The sequence below is a fragment of the Marmota flaviventris genome, chromosome X (genome assembly GCF_047511675.1).
Source record: "Marmota flaviventris isolate mMarFla1 chromosome X, mMarFla1.hap1, whole genome shotgun sequence".
NCBI lineage: Eukaryota > Metazoa > Chordata > Mammalia > Rodentia > Sciuridae > Marmota > Marmota flaviventris.
The window spans coordinates 896851-919759 of NC_092518.1; the positions used below are offsets into that span (position 1 = coordinate 896851).

Genomic DNA, 22909 nt, shown 5'->3' on the forward strand with positions numbered 1-22909 from the left:
CATTGGCCCCTTGATTGGGCTTTCTCATTAACACTTAGTACAATATAAAGACTCCTTTACCAATCAGTGGTAGGAGCCTTCACCACTCCTCATGAAGTTAGATATGGGGTTTTCTTGTGTCTTCTCAGAAAAAAATCCACAGCAAATCTGGGCCCCAGCCTGGCATGTCTGACCCTAGATGCCTACCAACATGATGGCCTGCTGCACAATATAAGAAGAGAGGAAGCAAAAATGCAAAAGGGCATGAGGACCCCAGAAAGAGAACTGTCACAGGATCACATGGGCGGATATAAAAGGACTAATTCACCAGGCCAAAAATATTGGAGAAAGCTGGGGTCGTGGTTCTAATTCTCCTGGGCAAGTCTTTTTTCTACTTTTATGCAGAGCTCTAACCTTCGAGAGTGCCATGGCCCAGGTAAATTGGGCCCTGCTCAGTAGACCACCCCTTTTTGCTGTGGCTAATTGGGAAGGGGCTTTACCTAAGCTCTTTTTCTAAAAACTCCAACCTCATTGACTCTGAGTTATCCATCCAGGAGGTGACTGTCACCTGGAATACCAGCATTTCCAAACGTACTCTGCCCATTTGTATCTCTGTAGTAGACAAAGAAACCTATAATCCAAACAGAAGGGCTAAATCATCACAGTGAGGAAATATTCAAAAACACAAACTACAATCAGAAAAAAAGTGAAAATAGAAGAAAAATTGATAAAGATGATTGAACACTGAACAATAATATTAGTAGAAAACAGAGGAAATAAAGTATTAATGGAATCAGTTCAAAGTGTTTACCATGTTTAATCAGGCATGACAACATTAAAGGAGTTCTGAGACCATGGCAAGGTTGTCAAGATATTTTACTATTCATAATATGCAAGGAAAGACAATTTTTTCATGAGATTGTTGAGAGGCAAAAGGACCAGAGGTACTGTGGATTTCAGGTTCTCACCAATATACTGGAAGGATCAGGGAATTTTCAAAATAGAATATGGAAGCTAACTAGAATGTCATTTACACAGAGCCTAAAATAAATATTTTTAAAGCCTCCATGTTTAAGTTCCCAGCACATTTTAAAAAATTATTTATTCATTCTGCTTTGTTATATATCACAGCAGAATGTATTTCAGTTCCTAGTACACATAGAGTACAATTTTTTATGACTCTGGTTGTACATAAATTAGTGTCACACCATTTGTATCTTTATACATGTCCTTAGGGTAATGATGCCCATCTCATTTCACCATCTTTCATACCCCCATACCCCATTCCTTTCCATGTATCCCCTTTGCCCTATCTAATGTTCTGCCATTCCTCCCATGCTCTCCACCAGGAATCCCCATTGTGCATCAGCATCCTTATATAATAAAAAAAAAATCTGACTTTTGTTTTTTTGGGAAATTGGCTTACTTCATTTAGCCTAATATTCTCCATCTGCACCCATCTATCTGCAAATGTCCTAATTTTATTCTCTTTTTATCCTGAATAATATTCCATTGTGTATATATACCACAGTTTCTTAATCCACTCATCTATTGAAGAGCATCTAACCTGGTTTCACAAATTAGCTCTTATAAATTTTGCTGCTATAAACATTGATAGGGCTGTGTCACTCTAATATAATGCTTTAAAATCTCTTGTGTATAAACCCAGGAGTGGGTTTAGCTGGGTCAAATGGTGGCTCCATTCCCAGTTTGACAAGGAATCTCCATAGAGTTATCCATATTGGTTGCACCAACCTGCTCTCCCTCCAGCAATATATGAGTGTCTGATTTTCCCCAGATCCTTGCCAGCACATAATGTGTTTTGTGTTTTTAAAAGTTGCCATTTTGACTGGAGTGAAAGAAAATTTTAAACTAATTTTGATCTCAAGAATCTTTATAAAATAAGCTGTGTTTCTCTAGAAAGAGAATAGTGAAGGAAGAAGATGTGAGCTAAAGGGACTCGGGGTCGACCAGGAGCCAGACAGGGCTGGGATCTGATTGGCTGTGCCTTTTATGTGGAGGGGCTCCAGGGCAGAGCAGGCTTCTCAGACAGACATCATTCCAGGCTAGGGTCCATCCTGATGGGTGGCTTTTCCTTTCTGAGGTGTAGATCATCAGGCAGTAGCTGCTCTCTGGATGTCACACTCTCAGGTCTCATTGTAGTGAAATGTGTCTCTGTGGGATCTAATTGGAGGCCACATTCTCTCTGCTCTGTAGAAGAACACCCACACATGGGCCACCGCCCCTAGTTCTGTTCACTTCCTGATGACAGGTGGCTGACTCCCGCTGTTGTCCTAAGTCATCCCTCTATGATCCTTATCTCTCCTGTGGAACATGCATTTCCTGACCCTGATCTTTGAGCCAGAGGGCGCCTGAGCCTGCCAAGGGGGAGGGGTCTGCTGTGGTTTGAGGTCCAGTGGTCCAGCTTGACCCGCATTTGCTCTTTTTTTTTTTAAAGGGAGAGAAACAGAGAGAGAGAGAGAGAGAGAGAGAGAGAGAGAGAGAGAGAGAGAGAATCTTTTAAATATTTATTTTTCAGTTATCAGCGGACACAACATCTTTGTTTGTATGTGGTGCTGAGGATGGATCCTGGCCGCACGCATGCCAGGCGAGCACGTTACGGCTTGAGCCACATCCCCAACCCCCGCCTTTGCTGTTTGTTGTCTGAAGAGTCCCCTGGGAGACCCTCATACTTACAACCAATTCAGAGCCCTGGTTCCACAAGGTGATGGGCAGAGGTCAGTAGGCCATGGAGGAGCATCAGTGGTTGCTGAGCCCCTTCCCCAGTAGCTGGGCATCCTGCAGAACCTGTGGCAGACATGGCTGCAGCCTTGCCATGGCCCTTTTACCCTGTGCTGGTGGGACACAGAAGACCAAGGGCAGTGACCAACTGTGTGGAAAGAGCTGGAGCTTGGTCCAAACAGCTCCTTACTCTGTCCTCAGGCATTCTTTGCATGATGACCAGTGATTCCCCACATCAGCACTTAAAGTCACAATGCACAAACCACACTGAATAAAATGCACCCTCAGGGGCCACTCTGAACACCCAGCAAAGAGACCAGAACTTCCTGCAATTAGAGGCTGAGACAGAAGACTCTGATCAAGCTTGGAGGAGACCACTCTGCAAACAGATGGTGCTTCCAAATTGCACAGACTTGAAGGTGTAGAAGAGGAAAGCCCAACAGCACAAATCTGATTCTAATAAGACATGGCATGTGACAAGGCATTGAATCTCTCTTTATGGCTTTCAGAAACAACAAAGGCTCCACCCTCAGGACCCCATCCCCTCCCCAAAGCCCTTAATTCTTAACACCATCACCTTTGGGGTAAAGATTTCCATATAAGAATTTTGGGGGGACTCCCATACTCAGGTCATTGCAGTGGTCAGAGGGCTGGTGTGTCACTGTATTAGTCTTCCTAGACTGCTGTAACTAAACAGCCAGGCCGGGGTTTGTAGACCACAGAACCTGACTGCTTATCGATGACCTCACGTCAGTCACCACCTGTAGCCACCTCCACCTTTGCCTGATGGCCAAATCCAACTTCAATTCAGTGAATCTTGGGATAAGAAGAGAAATGGCTGCTGGTCAACCCTAGGAGCCCTACTTCCTTACCAACTCCCATGCTTTGTGGAACAGAAAGCCAGCATATTGGGCCAGCTCTTTTCCCTGCACCAGCCTACCTCATCACCTCTGAGATCTTCAGCATCCTCTGGGCTGGGTAATCCCCTCCAGGCCCAACCACACACTTGACACTGTTGGCTTTTTAGCCCAAGTCCCCACAGAGGCTCCAAGTTCTTACCCCATAAGGGTCAAGCTATCAATTCTGCAAATGTCTCAACAAAATTATATATTTTATTATTATTATTATTATTATTATTATTATTATTATTATTATTAACAGAGGTAGTAGTACCAGGGATTGAACCAAGGGTGCTTTAGCATTGAGCTGCATACCCATTTTTAGATTTTAGTTTGAGACAGACTCTAAGTTGTTTAGGGCCTTGCTAAGTTGCTGAGCCTGACTCCCAAGTTGCAATCCACTTTCCTCAGCCTCCTGAGTCATTAGAATTATCGGTGTGCACCACTACAGCTGACTTCAACATGATTATTGACATTGTGCATTAAAATAGGCTGGAAATCATAATGTAGAGCTTATGTTTTATTGCATTATGATTTAACTGTTATTAGATAACAATGTTCTCTGTTATGTGCTGTTTTGAAATTTCTCACCTTCTCCTATCTAAGCAAAGTCCCTTAAATACCTCTCCACAGGGAAGCAGCTCCCTCTGACTCTAGAGCATTTGTAACCCAGGATCATGCTCAGAACATTTGATAGTCTACCTAGCAGCACCCAACATACTTATTTTCTGAGGTTCTATGACATCTCTGCTCAGAGGACCCAAGATCTCCTTAGTAAACATAGTCTTATCTGCTGCAGTGGTGTAGGTCTATAATCCGAACTGCTTGGGAGGCTGTGACAGGCAGATTGCAATTTGGAGGCCAGTCTCAGCAATTTAGTGAGGCTCTGAGCAACTCAGCAAAACCTTGTCTCTATGTACAATATTGAAAAGGCTGGGCATGTTACTCAGTGGTTTAGCACACTGAGTTGAATCTCTAGTACCAAAAAAACACAAATAAATTTTAAAAAATTAAATAAAAATGAAGTGGAAACAACCCATACAATGCACTGGGCTGTTAATCTAGGATATTCCCAGGTGAGATTTGTGAAATGCATTCTGAAAGAACAGTATTTGGGATTTCTGGATGTAACCCCATCTGTAAGTGCAGAGCCTATGGAAACATGAATATTCAAATTTCCAAATTAAAACAAAGACCTTTTCTCCACCTCCAGCACCCTCTGGTGATTCCAACTCTGACTTGAGGGGGGTGAGGCTCCTGCATGCATTTTCAATCAATACTCACTCCCCAAGGATTTAGGGGAGAACTGATTTGGAATAGTGAAAACAGATTATCTGTCGCAGCAGAAGAACCAGGGTCATGCCGAGAGCACCATCACACAGGTCCCCAGTAAGAAGACACTTGGCCTCAGGTTTCTTTGGCTTAGCATGCAGATACCCCAGGCCCTGAGTGCATCCATGCAGCCTGGAGTCCAGCACCCTACAGATTCCAAAGGCGGAGCCTGGTGGAGCTGAACACTCACTGATTCTCTGGGGCGGGTTATGCTATCCCAAGACTCTTGGTGGTGAGAAAGTGATGTGACTCCATTTTTAAAAAAATAGCCTCTACCTCATAGCAGGAAGTGTCCAAGGGAGGGGTGACACTTGATCTTGGAAAATCCACAGAGCATCCCTAGGCAGGGAGCGAGCTATGTGCTGAGTTGTTTGTCTATAAAAACAGGAGAGATCTGCAGTGCCAGGTGTCTCTGACTCAGCAACGCTGCTTCCTGGAAAGTCCAAACCATGTTTGTGGCCTACACCTTGACCCTGAAACCCATAGCAACCCACTAGCAACCACCAATCAGCAAAAGACAGGGAAAATAACTGGAATGCCAGGTGACCTCCCTCCCCCAGGAGTCTCAGTGATCCATAACATGTAAGGAAACCATGTAGTTTGGTGCTGCACACTCTTGCAACTCCTCTTGGCCCCATGTCTTGAACTCACCAATCCCCCCTACCCAACTTGTTCCCACCAGGGAATGTGGTAATCAATGTTAAGAGTTGTTGTTTGATTTTCCCATGGTGTGAAATTCTCTGTGTGTGATGTTGTGACATGTAGAGTATCTCCCCCCAAACCCATAAAATCTCACTGAACAAAAAACCAGGACTCACTCCCTGGGACGGCTGTCTTGGAAATGGTTGTGAGTCCAGGCTGGAGCTTGTAGTAAAGACTCCTGTGTGATTGCATCAGATTCGGTTCCTGGAGGTGTATGGGGTCCCAGGAATCTGGTATAACAGTGGGAATAAAAAATGGACATCCCCCCACTGTACTCAAGCCCCACCCAGTTAAAAAGCTCCAGAAGCCGCAAACTCGCTGGGCAGCCAGAAAGGAGAACCTGTCCCCAAGGGCACCGCCCAGGCCAGAGTTTGCAGGTTAATTGGATTTAGCCGGCAGGGCGGGCGGGACCAGGGCGGGGATCCCAGCCGAGGTTGGGGTGGATTGTGGACCCTGGTTCGGGGACAAGATCCTGCAGCAGCGCCAAACACAGCCTTGGGATCCCCAGAGCAGAGGGGCGCTCGGCAACTCAGACCCCACTCAGGCCCGGGAAGGGGTCTAGCTATGCTCCCTGGGGATGAAGCGGTGGTGTCCTGAGACCCAGAATCACCTAAAACCAGCCTGGGCGCCTTCTCTGCATGGCCTGGAGCGCAGGGCTGGGGTGTGGCGCAGATGGAGGTGGGGGGCCAAGCAGGAGGAGGGGGCTCAGCCCGAGCAGAAGGGGGAACTGGGTCGACCTGGGGAAACTGCGCCTGCGACGCCGGCAGCGGTGCTGCTCCCTGGTTGAGCGGGGTGACACGCCCCACCCCGGGGCCTCGGATACTTGCCTTCCCAAGCTGAGACCCTGGGTCAGCTTCTGGGGGTATGTTGCTTTCTAGGGCTTGTGGCTTTGCTTGAAAATGTTGGTGCATCTGAAAACCTTGACATGGAAAGAATACACTGGAGGGGGACTTCCTCCTGAGAGATAAAATGAGGTCAGTCTGTGCAGTAGAGGGACATGTGTCAATGGGGCAAGTGAGTGTGAGCTCACAGACATGAGACCCACAGATGCCTGAAGCCTAAATCCTACAGATAATACTGAATCCTACATACACTTTTCCCTTTCTTTACATGCCTATAATTATCCTTCTATAAAACCTCAAAGTCCTTGTCAGCACCCGAAGACAGCATAAGGGCAAGTTTTCCTTGTCTTCCTGGTGTAGCTGCACTGGTCAAAGTTTCTTTCCTGCTTTGCATCATGACCTTTTCTGTTTGATTTTGGGGCAAACACCTGACCAAACCTGTGGGATCCCCAGAGTCAGGTCTCTGCATAAGACTTCCTAACAGTCAAAGTAGAACATCTACACTAAGCACAAGGCACCCATTTTATTTCCACTGCACATTGCTGCCCTAGAGGATTGCCTTCCTTCCTCCCTGAGGACCCTCTCTGCTGGGGATGGAATGCTGAGCATCAGAGCCCACCCCAATTGCTTCCTTTCATAGCTCAGGCTGCCTCCTCAAAGCAACAGAGGCCAGGAGGTGATGAGAATTACTAAAATAGTTTTCAAATTGTTCTCATTTTTAGATATTGTGTATGGGTCATACATATAATATCTTTAAATAGTGTTTCAAAAATTTGGAGACTGTGTCTTTCTAAGTTGCTTGAGGTCGCATCACCTGAAAAAAAAATATGTTATATAGTTCTTTCTTTTTCTTTGAGGTACTGGGGAATAAACCCAGTGGGGCTTGACCTGGACCTCTGAGCTACATCCCACGGTTTTCATTTTATTTTAAGAGAAGGTCTCACTGACCTTGGGCTCCTCCAGCCTCAGCCTCCCCGAGAAGCTGTGCTTTGTTTTTGTGTTGAGGTTAAACCCAGGGCCTCGCCATGCTCAGAAAGCACTCTATGGCTGTTGCACACATATACCAGAGCCACATGGCACCTCCATACCAGAGGCTAAGCCAAGGCTTCCCACCTGGATTAGTTCCCAGCACAGTGGGGGAAGCTCCACCTGAGAAGGGCTGGGGCCAAGAATCTGTCACTAACCCAATTTCAGCCAGCGATTGGATGATGTTAGCTGTCAGTCACGATGCAGAGGCGGGCCTGGAGGCCACCCATCAAGGACGATGGGAGGAACTGTCCAATCAGCGCGCAGAGGAAGGGGAAGGGCGGGCTTCCGCAATCGCGGGCTTTTCTTCCTCAGCGACTGGGCTGCTCCTTCTCTGGGCCTGAGTTCTCTCCTCAGGGAAACACGTGACTCTCGCTCCCTGTGAACCCCGCGATCTCGGTTCACTCTAGGTTCCTCAGAGGACCCCGGTTCACCACGGAAGCCAAAAATGGTGAGTTTGCGACCAGGGCTGAAGGTGCGGGGTGAGCACCTGCCTTGGGGCCCGGCGCTCGGGTGAGCTGCGGAGGGCCCTAGACCCTGTCCCCTGGTTCCCTGGGTTTGGAAGGGTGGCTCAGGGCCCTGGTGGCCCACACCCACTCTTCCCAACGTGGAGGAAGCAGGGCCACAAATGCACCTTCCTTCTCCCAGGGGAGCTCCTCCGGAGGCTGCTGTAGGTACCCCAAATTGCAGGCGCCTCCTGCCTTCTAAAACCCTCCTTCCCTCCACCTCACTGCTCGGCCTGACGTTCGTTCTTCCCACTCGGTTCAAATGGACACCGTCCGCTAATTTTCATTATCACTTAGTGAAATATTGGAAAGAATCTTCCTTCCTTCCTTCCTCCCTCCCTCCGTCCTTTCCTCCCTCCCTCCCCAGCCTTAACTTGTGATCGTCTTGCTTCAGCCTCCCACATATCTGGAATGACAGGCCTGTGCCACTGTCCTGGAAAAAAGGACACTTTTGAAGGCATTTGTTTTTATTTGTGAATATTATACTTGAGGGGAAAGAATAATCACTTAACACTTCCTTGTGTTTGGTCAAAATAACTGCTTTAAAGGGAATAAGGAGGTTGTTTATTGATCCCAGGGATATGGAATCCTGGGCTTCATCAATAGAGTATAACTGCTCCCTTTTCTGATAGTCCATGATGTAGAGTCACCCCAGTCCTGTAGTCATGTAAACACACAGGGTAATACTGATGTAGGGACAAAGGAGGCAAGGCACTGAAGATAGCCAGAAACAGTTTTATCTGGCTGCAGCCAGTCTCAGAGGGCACAGCTTTTGCTGTAATCAATCAATCAATCCCCTGAACCCTGAGTTTAGGTGGTTTTAGGATTTTATACTCATCATGTAAGAGGAGGGGCTCAGAAGTTCACATTGTAATACGGAGACTCTCAAATAACTCTCAGACCACACAGTCTCATTCAAATTAAGCCTTTATTGCTGGCTCTTGGCAGACACTCTGCTCTCAAAAGAATGAGATGATCAGAGTGGTGCCCCTGCCTTCAGTTGGCTCCATATTTAAGCACAAAAACCACAAAAGGGACATTTGGGGTTCAGGCAATGCAAACAAGGCTGAAAGTTGCAGTCAGTTATTCTCCAGTTGGCACCATAGATCATTCTGTGTTCTTGGGGAATTTTCATGAATAAAAGAATACAAACTGCCCCAGTCGTGACTTATTTGTGTGTCCTGGCTAAGTTCACAAAATGGAGTCGCCATAGACAAGTTGTCACATCATACACATAAAAGCAGCTTTTTCTTTCTCTGTTCTGATCAAGATAACCCTTCAAGGACAACACCTGAGAAGGGGAGAGCTTCTTCTCCCCTTTCTTTCCTCCCCCACCAGCTGTTTCCATGAAGCCTAGTTGGTAAGTTCTCTGTGAAGCCCAGCTCAAAGCCAGACACCTTGTTTGCACATTACTACAAACTACTATACTGGATACAAGTGTGTAAAAAAGTAGTAAGGGGAGTTCGAGTCCAGTACTTGAAGTGCTAATTTCTTTCAGAGTAGTGGCCCAGTAAAATAGGTCAACACAAAAATAGGACGTTTGTCTACACTGAACTTTTTTGTGGACACTGTTTTGTTGACAGTCCTAAAATTAGCCATGGTGAAGATTTCTGGAGAAACCCAGTTAAAATTTTCTGTGAAAAAAGGGGATGCCACTACAATAATGTCTGATTCATTTACTGTCCTTCATCCCCAGCTCTTTTCAATATGATTTTCTGAAAGGATCTGGGTATTTTTCCCAACCTGGCCTGAAAGTTGTGATCCTCCTGCCTCGGCTTCCAAAGCAGATGAGATTAAAGGCACTGACAACCCCAGCTACAGAAAATAGTTCATTTTAACCCAAATATTAATGACTATACTAAGGTACATGGATTCAAATTACCCTGAATGATGTGTGTGTCCCTCCCTGGAAGAGATTACATAATTACATCAATTCCTTCTTTCTTTCTTTTCTTTTCTTTTGTTTTCTTTTCTAATACACCAGGGATTGAACGCAGGGACACTTAAACACTGAGCTACATCCCCAGCCCTTTTTATATTGTATTTTCACATATGATCTCACTAAGTTCCTTATGGTCTCACTAAGTTGCTGAGGCTGCATTTGAATTTAGCAATCATCCTACTTTAGCCTCTCAAGCTGCTGGGATTACAGTTGTGTGCCACTGTGTCCGGCCTACATGAACTTTTATAAAAGAAACTGTGTATTACTCCATTAACCGATTGCATTGATAGGAACATCAGATTATTGGGGTACAGAAAAAATAAAGAAAATTTCTTCTGTATGTCTGTTATTGCTTTCTGAGCCTTGGTAGATTTTGGAGATGTCTGGTAAGGTTAGTGATATACTCTGAGAAATTTTGAGATTGTGGTCTGATACAGAAATTAAGATGATTGGCTATTGAAGGGCTTAAGATAGCCCATGATAATTTTTGTTCTCCATACCGAACCCTGCCTTTCTACCCTCATGGTGGTCTAGTTAGCTAAAATCAAGTACTCTGAAGGTTCTTTGATGTAGATGTGACTGTATAGAGAACTTGAGTTCACAGCTGTAAAAATCTTGTGCCTCTCCTTTTACCTTCCTTAGGTGTAGACACCATGTCAGATTTCTTGGGCAGAGTTTCCCTTTGGACACTTCACAGGGTCCCATGTCCTCATTCACTATCCACAGGAGCTGCCACAAAGTGCCCACAGCTGCCCTGGTCCCTGCAGGTTGAACAGAACTTCAGGCCCTGGGCCAGCTCCTCCTAGGGGACAGCCTGAGATGTAGGGTGCAGCCTCTCGGGGAAGCTGCTGGGGGCTCTGATCTGAGGAATCTCCTGGAACAGGCCTCATCTAGAGTGCTACTTCGGTCCCTGGGACAGTGATCCTGGATGCTTTCAGGGAGCAAGACCAGGAAGGAGTATGTTCCTGCTGTCAGGGACCTTCCCTGCCCCTGGAGCCTGACACATGTGTGCTCCCTCAGCCACAAAGCTTTCTGTGCATCACTTTGAAATGATGTGCTCACTTATCTGAAGCCCAAGTTTATTTATTCAGAGCCAAATGGGATGGACTATTATTAAATAGGCAAGAGAGAAGTGCATTTTAAAAAGTCTAGTTACATTTCCATTGTTACAAATCCCAACTTACAGCCAGGTACAGTGGTGCTCACCTGTGATCCCTCTTGCTCCAGAGGTTGAGACAGGAGTGTTGCAAATTTGAGGACAGCCTTAGCAACTTATCCAGGCCTTATGCAACCTAGTTAGACTGCATCTCAAAATAAAATATACAAATGACTGGATGACTGTTGATGTGGCTCAATAGTAAAATGTCTCTGGGTTTAATCTTGGGGTACCACCCCCCCAAAAAAAAGAATGAAAAAAAAAGAAAAAGAAAAGTCCTAATTAACTAATTTACCTTTTGCTACCCCTGAGTATGTATAGAAATTCTGTAAGATTCAATCTTGTCTTTTCAGTGATTTCAAATTGAAATCCAACCCTAGATTCCAAAATGACATGTAAGATACAGAGAAACTCTGTCTGGCATATTGCTGCAGAATTTGAGTCCAATTCTATAAAATTAGTGGTGGATGAATTTATGAATGTGATTTCATGAAAACTAGTATGTGTCTTTCACAAGGTGATGAATTTGACAAAGGATGACAGTTTTTCACTGTTGTTTTCTGGACTTGGCAGGTTCATGTTAACTGTGTGGTTTTTTGGTATCAGGAATAGAGCCCAGAGGTGCTGAACCACCAGCCCCTTTTAGATTCTTTGTTTTGAGACAGAGTCCTACTACATTGCCTCAGCACTCAGACACCTGAACCGCTGGGTTACAGGTGTGCACCATCACTCCTGTCTTCATTGTAAATTTTAAGAACAATTTTGGCAATACCTGAAATACCCAATTATGATCATTTAATCACTGAATATCAGTGAAATAGTAAATGACACTTGTTTTCTGGAAAAGAGCCATATGTCTGTCTAAATACGGGTGCTGATTCCTTCAAGAGCACTCCCACTATGTCACCTGATTCCTGTTCCCTCCTAAGTGCCTCCTCCTAGGGCCACCCCTTTGGGAGCTGACCTTTTAGCTTATGAAATTTGGGTGCAACATAAATGCTCTCTATACTCTGTCCTGTACAATATTTTGGCTCATCTTCGATATAGTGTACTATTTCCAATTTTTTGAAAAGTATTTTTTTGTTGTTGCTGTAGTTGGACAAAATACCTATTTATTTATTTTTATGTGGTGCTGAGGATCAAACCCAGGCCCTCTCATGTGCTAGGCAAGTACTCTACTGCTGAGCTGGAAGCCCAACCCTACTATTTCCTTTTTTAGATGTAGTTTTTCTTAAGTTTACCCCCAAAATACAGTAAACCATGCCCTAAATTTCACAGAATTTCCTGAAATTCTCAGTGCTTTCTCAGAGAGTTTCGATCATGAGAACATTCAATCTCCTTTGTGAGAAAGTGTGTTGTCTTTCCATTGATTTTGTTGTATTTTATGCCTCTAATTGTGTACCTTTTATATTATAATAATTTTTATCTCTCATTATATGTATTTTTTTTGTGTGTGTGTTGGTGTGTGTGTGTGTGTGTGTGTGTGTGTGTGTGTGTGTGTGTGGAGGACTGCTGGAGATTGATCTGAGGGAAGGCAAAATACATACTTGGCAAGTTTTCTATTACCGAGCTTCTCTCCAGTCCAAGAGAATTAGTATTGTAGACTGTTGTTTATTTATTTGCTTACATTTGAGTGGTGGGGATTGATGCCATGGACTTGTTCATGCTTAGTTATCCTCCAGAAATGAATTTCAGTTTGTGAGCAGCGTTCTGGAGGTGGGCAGGTGTTTTACTGGGGAGTAAACCTACAGGCACTTGACCACTGAGCACATTCTCAGCCCTTCTTCTTATGTATTTATTATTTATTTTTATTTTTTAAATATTTTGTATAGTTGTAGATGGACAGAATACATTTATTTCATTTGTTTATTTTTCTGTGTTGCTGAAATCATATCCAGTACCTGAAACCTGCTAGCAAGTGCTCTACCCCTGAACTACAATCCCAGACCCCCTTTTAATTTTTGATGAAGACCAGTCTCTCTAAATTTCTGAGTATCTTGCAAAGTTGCTGAGACTGGCCTCCAACTTGCCATTTGCCTGCCTTGACCTCTCTTGACCTCCCTAGTGGCTAAATTACAGGTGCACACCACCACCCCAGCAGTCGGAATGACTTTTAAAAAAAAAATACTTATTTTTAATTTGTAGTTGGACACAATACCTTTATTTTAGTTATTCATTTGTATGTGTTGCTGAGGATTGAACCCAGGGTATTGCATGTGCGATTCGAGTGCTCTACCACTGAGCCACAACCCCAGCCCCTGGGGTATGTTTTCAGTTTTTGAGTGTAGTTCTGTGTCAGTGGCAGGGACATTTTCTTTTTGCCTGTTCCATCACTGTGAAGACATCATAGCATGCTTACAGATGTGAATGGTGGCCTGTTTCACACCCAGACTGTGTGGGATAGTTCAGGAATCTGGGCTACAAACTTGTTGCTTTACCACACTCTGGAAGAGCTTCTGCCTTAGGTTTGTTTGCAACACCATTGCTACAGGCACGATGAATCTCTTTCACACCAGACAACCATTGTATATGTGGCCCAACGTTGATCAAAATGTCCTTGAGCAGAACATTGGTATGTGTCTGATGACTATACATTATGGTAGTGAACTGGCTGCTGTTAAGAAGAGTTTGACAGTCATTGGACATTCATTGTTCTCATGAGACTTAGAAAAGTCGTGCCTGCTGGTTATTAAGAAGATTGTTTTGTATAGCCAAACTTTGTATGGCTATTGTTTGGACAAGGTAATATTTTTGGGTCATTGAGTTATTTCTAAGGCATGTGCTATCTTTCACTTACCCCATTCTGCTTTGACAGTAACCACAGGAAATTATAAAATTGTTGCGTTTATTAATAAATAAAATAAATTAATCAAATAGAGGACTCATGTTTGTTTTGGTCATTTAATAGTAAGCTAGTTGACTAAATTTGTTCTGGATTGAAGCACCTGCGAACTTCTAGGTGTTCTCAGTGTAATCACACAGGATGAGCTCAATCTCCAGGTAATGCATTGTGACAACCTGCGTGAAAGGTTGTCTAAATGTTGTCTGTGAGGGAATCTCCTTAGTGACCCCATGCCCAGAGGTGTGAGTGGGGGCTGATTCTAGGCATTTCTTCAAGTTTGGAACAATAGACTTTCAGAGGAAACAAGACATTAGTAAATACCATGTTGTCTATATTAACCTTGTAGGTACAGGGAGCCACTGTAGTTGTCAGAATCTCTCTCAAATGCTTAGTTTCATGATTCCTCCAATTTCCTACTCATCACCTTTCTTTTCTAAAGATAAGCACTATCAGAATTGCTTATATTAGCTCTGTACCACTCAGGACGTTTCTAAGACATGTAATAGAGGTGCAACCAATAAAGAACTTAGGAGCAATCTGGGAGCCTGTCTTACTTCCTGTGAAATCACCAAAGAAAGGGTATAAATCACTATGATGTTTTCCTTCTGAGTAGGCAATTTCTAGTGTTGGAATGGCTGGAAGAAGTTGAGTGCAGTAAAGATTTGATGGACCAAATCGTGGAATTAATCGAGAGGCCAGGGAATCATGTGAACATCATGCATATTGAGTATAGATTTCTCATGCTGTCAATCTCTCCTGGCCTCCACTATACATTTGGTGGGATATTTTAGATCTCAGTGACCTTTGAGGATGTGGCTGTGAACTTCACCCAGGAGGAGTGGGCTTTGCTGGATCCTTCCCAGAAGAATATTTACAGAGATGTGATGCAGGAAGTCTTCAGAAACCTGTCTTCTATAGGTAATAATGATGTTTTTAAAATTAATCAAATAGAGAACTCATGTCTATTTTGGTCATTTATGTAGAAGGTGAAAAGGGAATCAGTTGGTGAATTATTGCAGCATTAATAGCATGTATCATTTGGCAAAGCATTGTTAGCTCCTAAATATTCATAAAGATTGTTCTGTTATCTCATTTTAGGAAACAAGTGGGAAGACAAGACCACTGAAGTTCAGATTGAAAATTCTGGGAGCAATGTAAGGTAACTGTACTCACAAGAGGAGACTATGACAGGGTCTGAGAACTGTCATGTAATGTTTAAAGCAAACCAACGAAAGAAGTATGCATAATTTGAGAAGTATTTATTCTTATAGTGCTTTTTACCAGAAATATATACTTAGCTGTAACAGATATTCAGTCTTTTCAAAGTATTTGACATGCAAAAAGTACTATGAAATTGCATATGTGAATATCACTATTTGGATAATAGCCATAGAGAAGCTGTGTTGAAAAGGATTGTTTGCTTTCAATCTCCTTATTTTTAGGCAAGTTGAACAAGTCAGAAAAGTTAGCCTTTACCTGATATTGGTAGTAATGTAAAGATCTATCAATAAATAGAAAATTGTGAATGAATCAAGCATTGATTATGTGCTGGTCACCTCTTCAAAGAAGTCATGGTAAACTTCCAAGGCACAGAAGGGTTTGGGGAAACCTTCAAATCAATTCCAATTCTTAATTGAACAAAGAAAAATTTTAATAGAGTAAATCCATGTGACTTCATTATGTGTGCAAAAGACTTCATATATCCTTCATTCCTTCATAGGCAGATCACATCTCACTCTGGACACAAATACTACAAGCATGAGGAATGTGAAGAGAAGCCATGTGAACTTAAACAATATAAGAGATCTCTGGTTTCTCTCAGAAGTGTTTACACACAAATGTTAATACAAACTGGAGATGGACCTTATGGATGTACAGTACGTGGGAAAGTCATCAGTCATTCCAGTGACATTCAAAGGCATGAAGATACTCATACTGGGTGGCAGCCCTATGAATATCAGCAATGTGGTGAAGCCTCGTCTTCTCCCACAGGTGTTCCAAGACACATGAGAACACACAGTGAACATAAACGTTTTCAATGTGAGGTATGTGGGAAAGCCTTTTGTTTCTCCTCTTTATTAAGAAGACATGAAAGAACTCATGCTGGAGAGAAAGTGTATGAATGTAAACGAGGTGGTCAGACCTGTATTTCATACACAAGTCTTCAAAGGCACAGGATCACACACATGGGGAATGAACGTTTCAAATGTAAGGTATGTGGGAAAGACTTTGCTTATCCCAGTGTACTTAGAATACATCAGAGAATGCATACTGGAGAGAAGCCCTATGAATGTAAGCAGTGTGGAAAAGCCTTCACTCAGTCTTCTAACCTTCACTCACATGAAAAAATTCATACTGGAGAGAAGCCCTATGAATGTAAGCAGTGTGGCAAAGCCTTTGCTACATCTCATCAGCTTCATATACATGGAAGAATACATACCAGAGAAAAGCCCTATGAATGTCAACAGTGTGGAAAAGCCTTTACTACTGCCTCTGGCCTTCAGATACATGAACGAACTCATACTGGAGAGAAGCCATATGAATGTAAGCAGTGTGGGAAAGCCTTCACTCAGTCCTCTAACCTTCACTCACATGAAAAAACTCATACTGGAGAGAAGCCCTATGCATGTAAGCAGTGTGGCAAAGCATTTGCTACATCCACTAAGCTTCACAGACATGGAAGAACACATATTGGAGAGAAGCCCTATGAATGTAAGCAGTGTAGCAAAGCCTTTTCTACATCCAGTTCTCTTCAGATTCATGGAAGAATGCATACTGGAGAAAAGCCCTATGAATGTAAGCAGTGTGGCAAAGCCTTTGCAACATTCAGTTACCTTCAGTCACATGAAAAAACTCATACTGGGGAGAAGCCCTATAAATGTGAGCAGTGTGGAAAAGCCTTTTCTACATCTAGTAACCTTCAGATTCATGGAAGAAGACATACTAGAGAGAAATGCTCTGAATGTCAACAATGTGGAAAATTCTTCACTACTGCCTCTGGCCTTCAGATACATGAACGAACTCATACTGGAAAGAAGCCATATGAGTGTAAGCAGTGTGGGAAAGCCTTCACTCAGTCCTCTAACCTTCACTCACATGAAAAAACTCATACTGGAGCGAAGCCCTATGAATGTAAGCAATGTGGCAAAGCCTTTACTACATCCAGTTCCCTTCGGATTCATGGAAGAATGCACACTGGAGAGAAGCCCTATGCGTGTAAGCAGTGTGGCAAAGCCTTTGCGAGATCCAGTCACCTTCACTCACATGAGAAAACTCATACTGGACAGAAGCCTTATGATTGTAAGCAGTGTGGCAAAGCCTTTTCTAGATCCAGTTACCTTCAGATTCATGGAAGAATGCACACTGGAGAGAAGCCCTATGAATGTAAGCAGTGTGGCAAAGCCTTTGCTACATCCCCTACGCTTCACAGACATGGAAGAATACATACCAGAGAAAAGCGCTATGAATAACAACAATGTGGAAAAGCTTTTGCCACATCCTGTCTGCTTCACACATGTGAAAGAACAGATACTGCAGAGAAATCGTATGCATGTAAACAATTGGTAAACTTTTCTGTTATTACTGTTTCACTCATATACATGTAGGAAGTTATTGGAGAAAAATCCTTTGAATGTAAAACCTGGTAAATCAATATTTCATGTCATCCTCAAAGACAAGGAAGGACTCACACTGCTGAAAATGTGTGTGTGTGTGTGTGTGTGTGTGTGTGTGTGAGAGAGAGAGAGAGAGAGACAGACAGACAGACAGACACTGGGGATTTATTCTGGTTGTGCTCTACCACTTAGCTACATTCCACTTACTTTTTATTTTGAGACAGGGACTTGTTGCATTTCTTAGGGTCTTCCAAAGGTGCTGAGGCTAGCCTCCAACATTGATCCTTCAGAATTAGCCTCTCAAGTCTCAGGAATTAAAGGCATACACCATCACTTCCAACTGAGTAACTCTTTAAATGTATAAAATTATCACAAATCATTCCATTTTTCCCTATTGCCTTCAAAGGCATTTCATTCCCATTGAAAAACAAACCCTCTGAATGTAAGCAGTGTGGCAACACCTTTGCTACATCCCATCAGCTTCATAAACATGGAAGACTACATACCAGAGAAAAGCCCTGGAATACATACCAGAATACAAACCAGAGAAAAGCTACATCCTGTCAGCTTCCCATCCAGCCCTTTTTCTTCTCATATATGAAAACACAGAGAGAAGCCCTGTGAGTGTGAGAAATGTGGGAAATCTAGTTTTCTCAGTCTTTTACTAAGGGCTCAGAAGCCTCTTTTGGAATAAAAAGAATAAATCCTATGCAAAAGGAAATATAAGTAGTTCAGCTGTTCCAGTTTTGTTCAGTTTTATGAAAGGACTCATACTGTAGAAAATGCTGAGGATAAGCCATGTGAGATAGTATTCAGCTTTCAGAGTTTTCTTCAAAGACATAAAGAATTCACATCTGGGAAGATCCTTTTTCTCTCTTTCAAAATTGTAGTAAGACTTTCAACTTTCCAGGTCCCTTCGAACAGCATTTAAGAAATCACACTGGAGAAAAGCCCTGTATGTAGAAATGTGGTAGGACCTTTGCTTGTTTCAGATCCATTTGAACTTGTTCAGACTTGAGGATATTTTTATTTTATTTCATTTTATTTATTTATTTTGAGAAAAAAACTGTAGGTGTGTGAAAAGGTTTGTGCCTTCATTTCTTTTTTTATCTATTCAGAGGTAACAAAAATGCCCCCTGGGTTGGAGAGGAGCATTTCATCCGCATGAAGATTTTAAAACAACATGTTTTTCTCCTTTAAATCTCTTTTATTGTTAGATTCCATTTTCCTGTATTTTAAGTCTTTTGTGTCTAATGTTTCATTACATATTCTGTATGTTAGTTTAGGCCTCTCCACTCCAGCCTTTGGTACAGATTGGTGAAATGTCTCTTCTGAACGTCTTTTCTCTCTGTCTTTGTTCACATTTCACCCAGGAGTGCTCCACCACTGAGTTTCTCCACAGTCCTTTTAATTGTTGTTTTTTGAGATGGAGAGAGGCTGGCAGCTGGGACCATAGGGATGTGTCTGTGTAACCTGAAGCTGGCCTCTTTCTTTTCCTTGATTGCTTATTGAGCTGTTGATGACTCTGGGACCCCACTCTTGTCACTTGTGCTTGTTCTAAGTCTCATGTATCATGCTGTATGTAAGCACATTAAAGAGCATTATAACATAATGTCACTTGTGTATATTACTTGTAGAGGCACTTTCTCAAAATATGTTTTGCCCTATGCTTGAATTGTTTTCTCTTTTATTTCCCCATTTCTGAGGACCCAATCCTGCTTTGTGGGTGCTAGGCAGGCATTCTTGCACCGAGCAGTCCCTTAGCTCAGGTGATGAGTTTGCTGGTGCTGTGTGTGTGGACCCCACTGATGACCACATCAGCAGATGCAGCTCTGCAGGTGTTTCCTCCACAATTGCAGATGGTCTCTTCCTTCTTAAAGGTCTTTTATACCAGTGAATTTTTTAAAAACTACATCCAAATTAGCTTTTCTCCCCATGAATAATACTTAGGTGGAATATTCTAGAAAACCCAGGCTTGATTTCTCTCTGTGTTTAGAGTAGCTCAGTAGCCCTGGGAAAATTGTGTGATGGTTTAAGGTTTAATGTTAAGAAACCCTACTTAATACACCCTACATGACCAAAGGCTTGGTAAGGAGTGTCCCAGTCTGATGTGCTAATATAGTGGCACTCCTTTCTCCACCCAAGAATCTTAAATTAGCTTCTCGAGAGACCTTCACCATAATTTTCTCTCAACAGAATGTCAGGAAAAGATTTTGCAAATATCTCAGTGTGGGTTATAACACAGACTTCTGCTTTTGTGGTAAAGCTTGGAAGTCCTCTGACCAATCTTACAATTGGTACACAAAGTACTTTCTGTGAACTAAAAAAAGAAAAATTCTTCACGTATACACCTACAGAAGATATAAACTTCTATCCCTGTCCCACTGGGTGTAAATGAAGATCAATGAAATTCCAAACAGTGATCCAAAAAATTTTAGGTGATACACCTCAGAACCCTGCAGCTAATAAATCTAATCCTGGAACATCCTTGGGTGTCTAGCCTCATGTGCCCTACATCATTGATGCAGCTACAGCCTCCCATCAGGTGACATTCTGCAGTACATGCTGTGGAGAGGGCTGTTTCTGCTCAGGCTAAAGGATTAAAGTGAGTTTACAGAACGACTCCAAAGCTGTAGATACACATTTTCTATCATGTCCAACTACAGCATCAACTAGTTATGAAAATTAAATATTTCCATGGCTCATGAGAAAGAGGATCTGGGAAAGGACTGTCATGGATGAGGGATGGGGACATGTGCTCTTTTCATAACCTTCCATTGATCCCAGGGAGAGCGTCCCAGTTTTCCTATCTCATCAGAGCTGGAGAAACTCATTGGAGCTCCTTAGGCCCCAGATTCACCTACTGCTGAGGAAGAGGGTGAACCTGACCTTGTGTGAGGAGCTTTTTCCACTGACCAGGTTTGACCTGCAGGCCACGGGACTGCAAGGGAGGCTGGGTGTTCAAAGGGCCATCCTCAGCATCATCCGCGAGTCTCCTCACCCCCATGCCTCATTGTGCTCCAGCTGTCATCATTCAACAGTGACCACGTGTCCCTGTCATGTGGAAAAAGGTCCCAAGCATCACCAACATGCAAGTGAAAGTGGCCATAAATCATTTAACTTGGGAAACCAGGAGGCCTGAGACTGAAGCCATCCAAGCCTCTCTGACCAAGCCCAAGGTAGGAGACAACCCTGGGCAGAGCATAGTTTTGGTGTCCTCAGCCAGAGCAGCATATCAACACATGTGTGGCCACCTCCTCCTCAGAACCCCTTCACTAGAAGGAAACCAAGCCTCTGGTGAGACACACCTATCACAGGGACCAGGGATAGAGCCTGGACCCCTGTCCTGCTGTATGACTCCTGGAACCCACGTGTAGCCTGAGCTTCCCCAAAACAAGGCAGAACTCCTACACCCAGTATCTTTAATTTTCACTTTAAAACTAGAAAAAAGGGGGCTGAGAGGATTCATCGGGGTGCTTTTCTGGCCAGGCATCTAGTATGGATGGGCTGGCACTGGGGTGGGCAGCAGAGTCTCAGTCCTCACCCCCACTCCAAATCCCCCTCCAGGGAAACCCTTGTGTCTCCGCTGCTGTGCTGCCCTGCTGCCAGAGGACAGCCACACCTCAACCCCCAAGCCCTCTGTGGCTTTCCTGACCATGGGAAAGCTGGTCATCCCTCAGGGCTGTTTGACACATCTCTGGGTCTCATGTTCCTACTGGATTCTTTGAATTGCCCAGAGCTCAAGGCTGTATCCCACGTAGCCAGAACTGAGATCTGGGGCAGAGTTGGGTCCAATTCTCACCATATTTCTTGTTCTGGGTCCCAAAAGCTGATGAAACATGGCGATGAGTGACTTACACAAGACTGGGATTGTCACTGTCCTGGAAATGGGACTTTGAGAGGTCTGTGCAGAACCCCAGGTCACATCTGCAACCCACGTGGCCTGGGACCTGATCCCCACTTTAAGATCTGCCCTTCACAGGAGCAGCCTCCAGAACTCAGCCTTCACATGAGAGGAAAATGTCATGTCTGTCATTCTGTCATTGCTTCCCCACTCATTGTCCTCGTGGCACATGACTCTTCTGTTACACATGAGGTCCTCTTTCAGGTGCCAAATTCGTCTTGGATTTTCAGCTGACCCTGAAATAGTTCATATTGTTAAGAACATGAAAGGAGCTGGCAGGTTGCCTTTATGTCCCAGGGAAGCCACAAGGTTGGATCACCTAACATTGTATGGACTCTACAGGCTTTTATGTCTCCTGGAATGTGCTTTGGGTTTCTGCTATAGCAAATCCAAACAAACACAGAATAACCAAATTGTAAACTCTAATTGACATCAAACTAAGGACTTTCCATCTCATTAATGAAATATTTTGCTTTGTGCCAGGTGTGGTGGTGATGCCTCAATCCCAGCCTCTAGGGAGGCTGAGTCAGGAGGATCAAGAGTGTACAGCCAGCCCCAGCAAAGTCGAGCTGCTAAGCAACTCAGAGAGACCCTGGCTCTAAATAAAATACAAAATGAGGCTGGGGATGTGGCTCACTGATTGAGTGCACCTGGTTCAATCCCTGGCACCCCCATCTCCCTCCCCCCCAAAAAAGCCAACTGTTTCTTCTGATTGGCAGAATCCCGGTCTCTGGACAGTAGTCATTGTGCTGCTCCTTTGCTAGCCAACCATTTTGTTTTCCTGTAATCTCACAGCTGTGTCCTTATTATTGGATTGGCATTGGGAAAGAGGATGGAGCATTCAGGAACACCTTAAGGTCATGTGTCCATGTCTCACAGCTGTTCTGTCTCAATTAATTGTGGCTTTGAAACATTTTGCCGGATTTTGAAAAGGTACTACAGGAGAGCTGACTCATGGTGTCTGTTTTCATGGTGTAGGACTCACATCCTCTTATTTTCAAACTCTTTATCCCATTTGTATCCCAGCAGTGACCCCCACACATAGCACAGAGTTGGACCTTGTTTTTATTCTGTCTGCTGATCTCTACCTTAGGATAGGATTGTTCAGTCAATTGCCATATAATGTCACTGTTGATGTAGTTCGATTGATGTCTGCCCTTTTACACTCTTCTATTTTCTTATGTCTTTTCCCCCTTTATTCCTCTTCAGGATGTTATTGTTTTTAAACTGGCCATTAAACCCAGGGTTGCTGCAACACTGAGCTACATGCCCTGCCCCTTTTAAGTTGTATTTTGAGAGAGAGTGAGGCTACATTTCAGAGGTTGGGCTAGAATTTTTGACCCTCATTGCATGGTTTGCACCTCTATCCCAGGATACTGATCAAGTTTTGTCATTGTTATTGTTGTTTTCTAAGAATGAATTT

At 43.6% G+C, this 22909-nt stretch overlaps 1 protein-coding gene across 1 annotated transcript; it reads left to right on the plus strand.

Annotated features, from left to right (window-relative positions):
- Positions 1 to 7964: 7964 nt before the first annotated feature.
- On the plus strand, positions 7965 to 17438 carry LOC139703330 (zinc finger protein 433-like). The gene is made up of 6 exons (XM_071606651.1): positions 7965 to 7973; positions 14760 to 14886; positions 15067 to 15127; positions 15689 to 15845; positions 16182 to 16848; positions 17086 to 17438. The coding sequence occupies exons 1-6, from the start codon at positions 7971 to 7973 to the stop codon at positions 17436 to 17438; spliced, it is 1368 nt and encodes a 455-aa protein (XP_071462752.1). The 5' UTR covers positions 7965 to 7970.
- The last annotated feature ends 5471 nt before the right edge of the window (positions 17439 to 22909 follow it).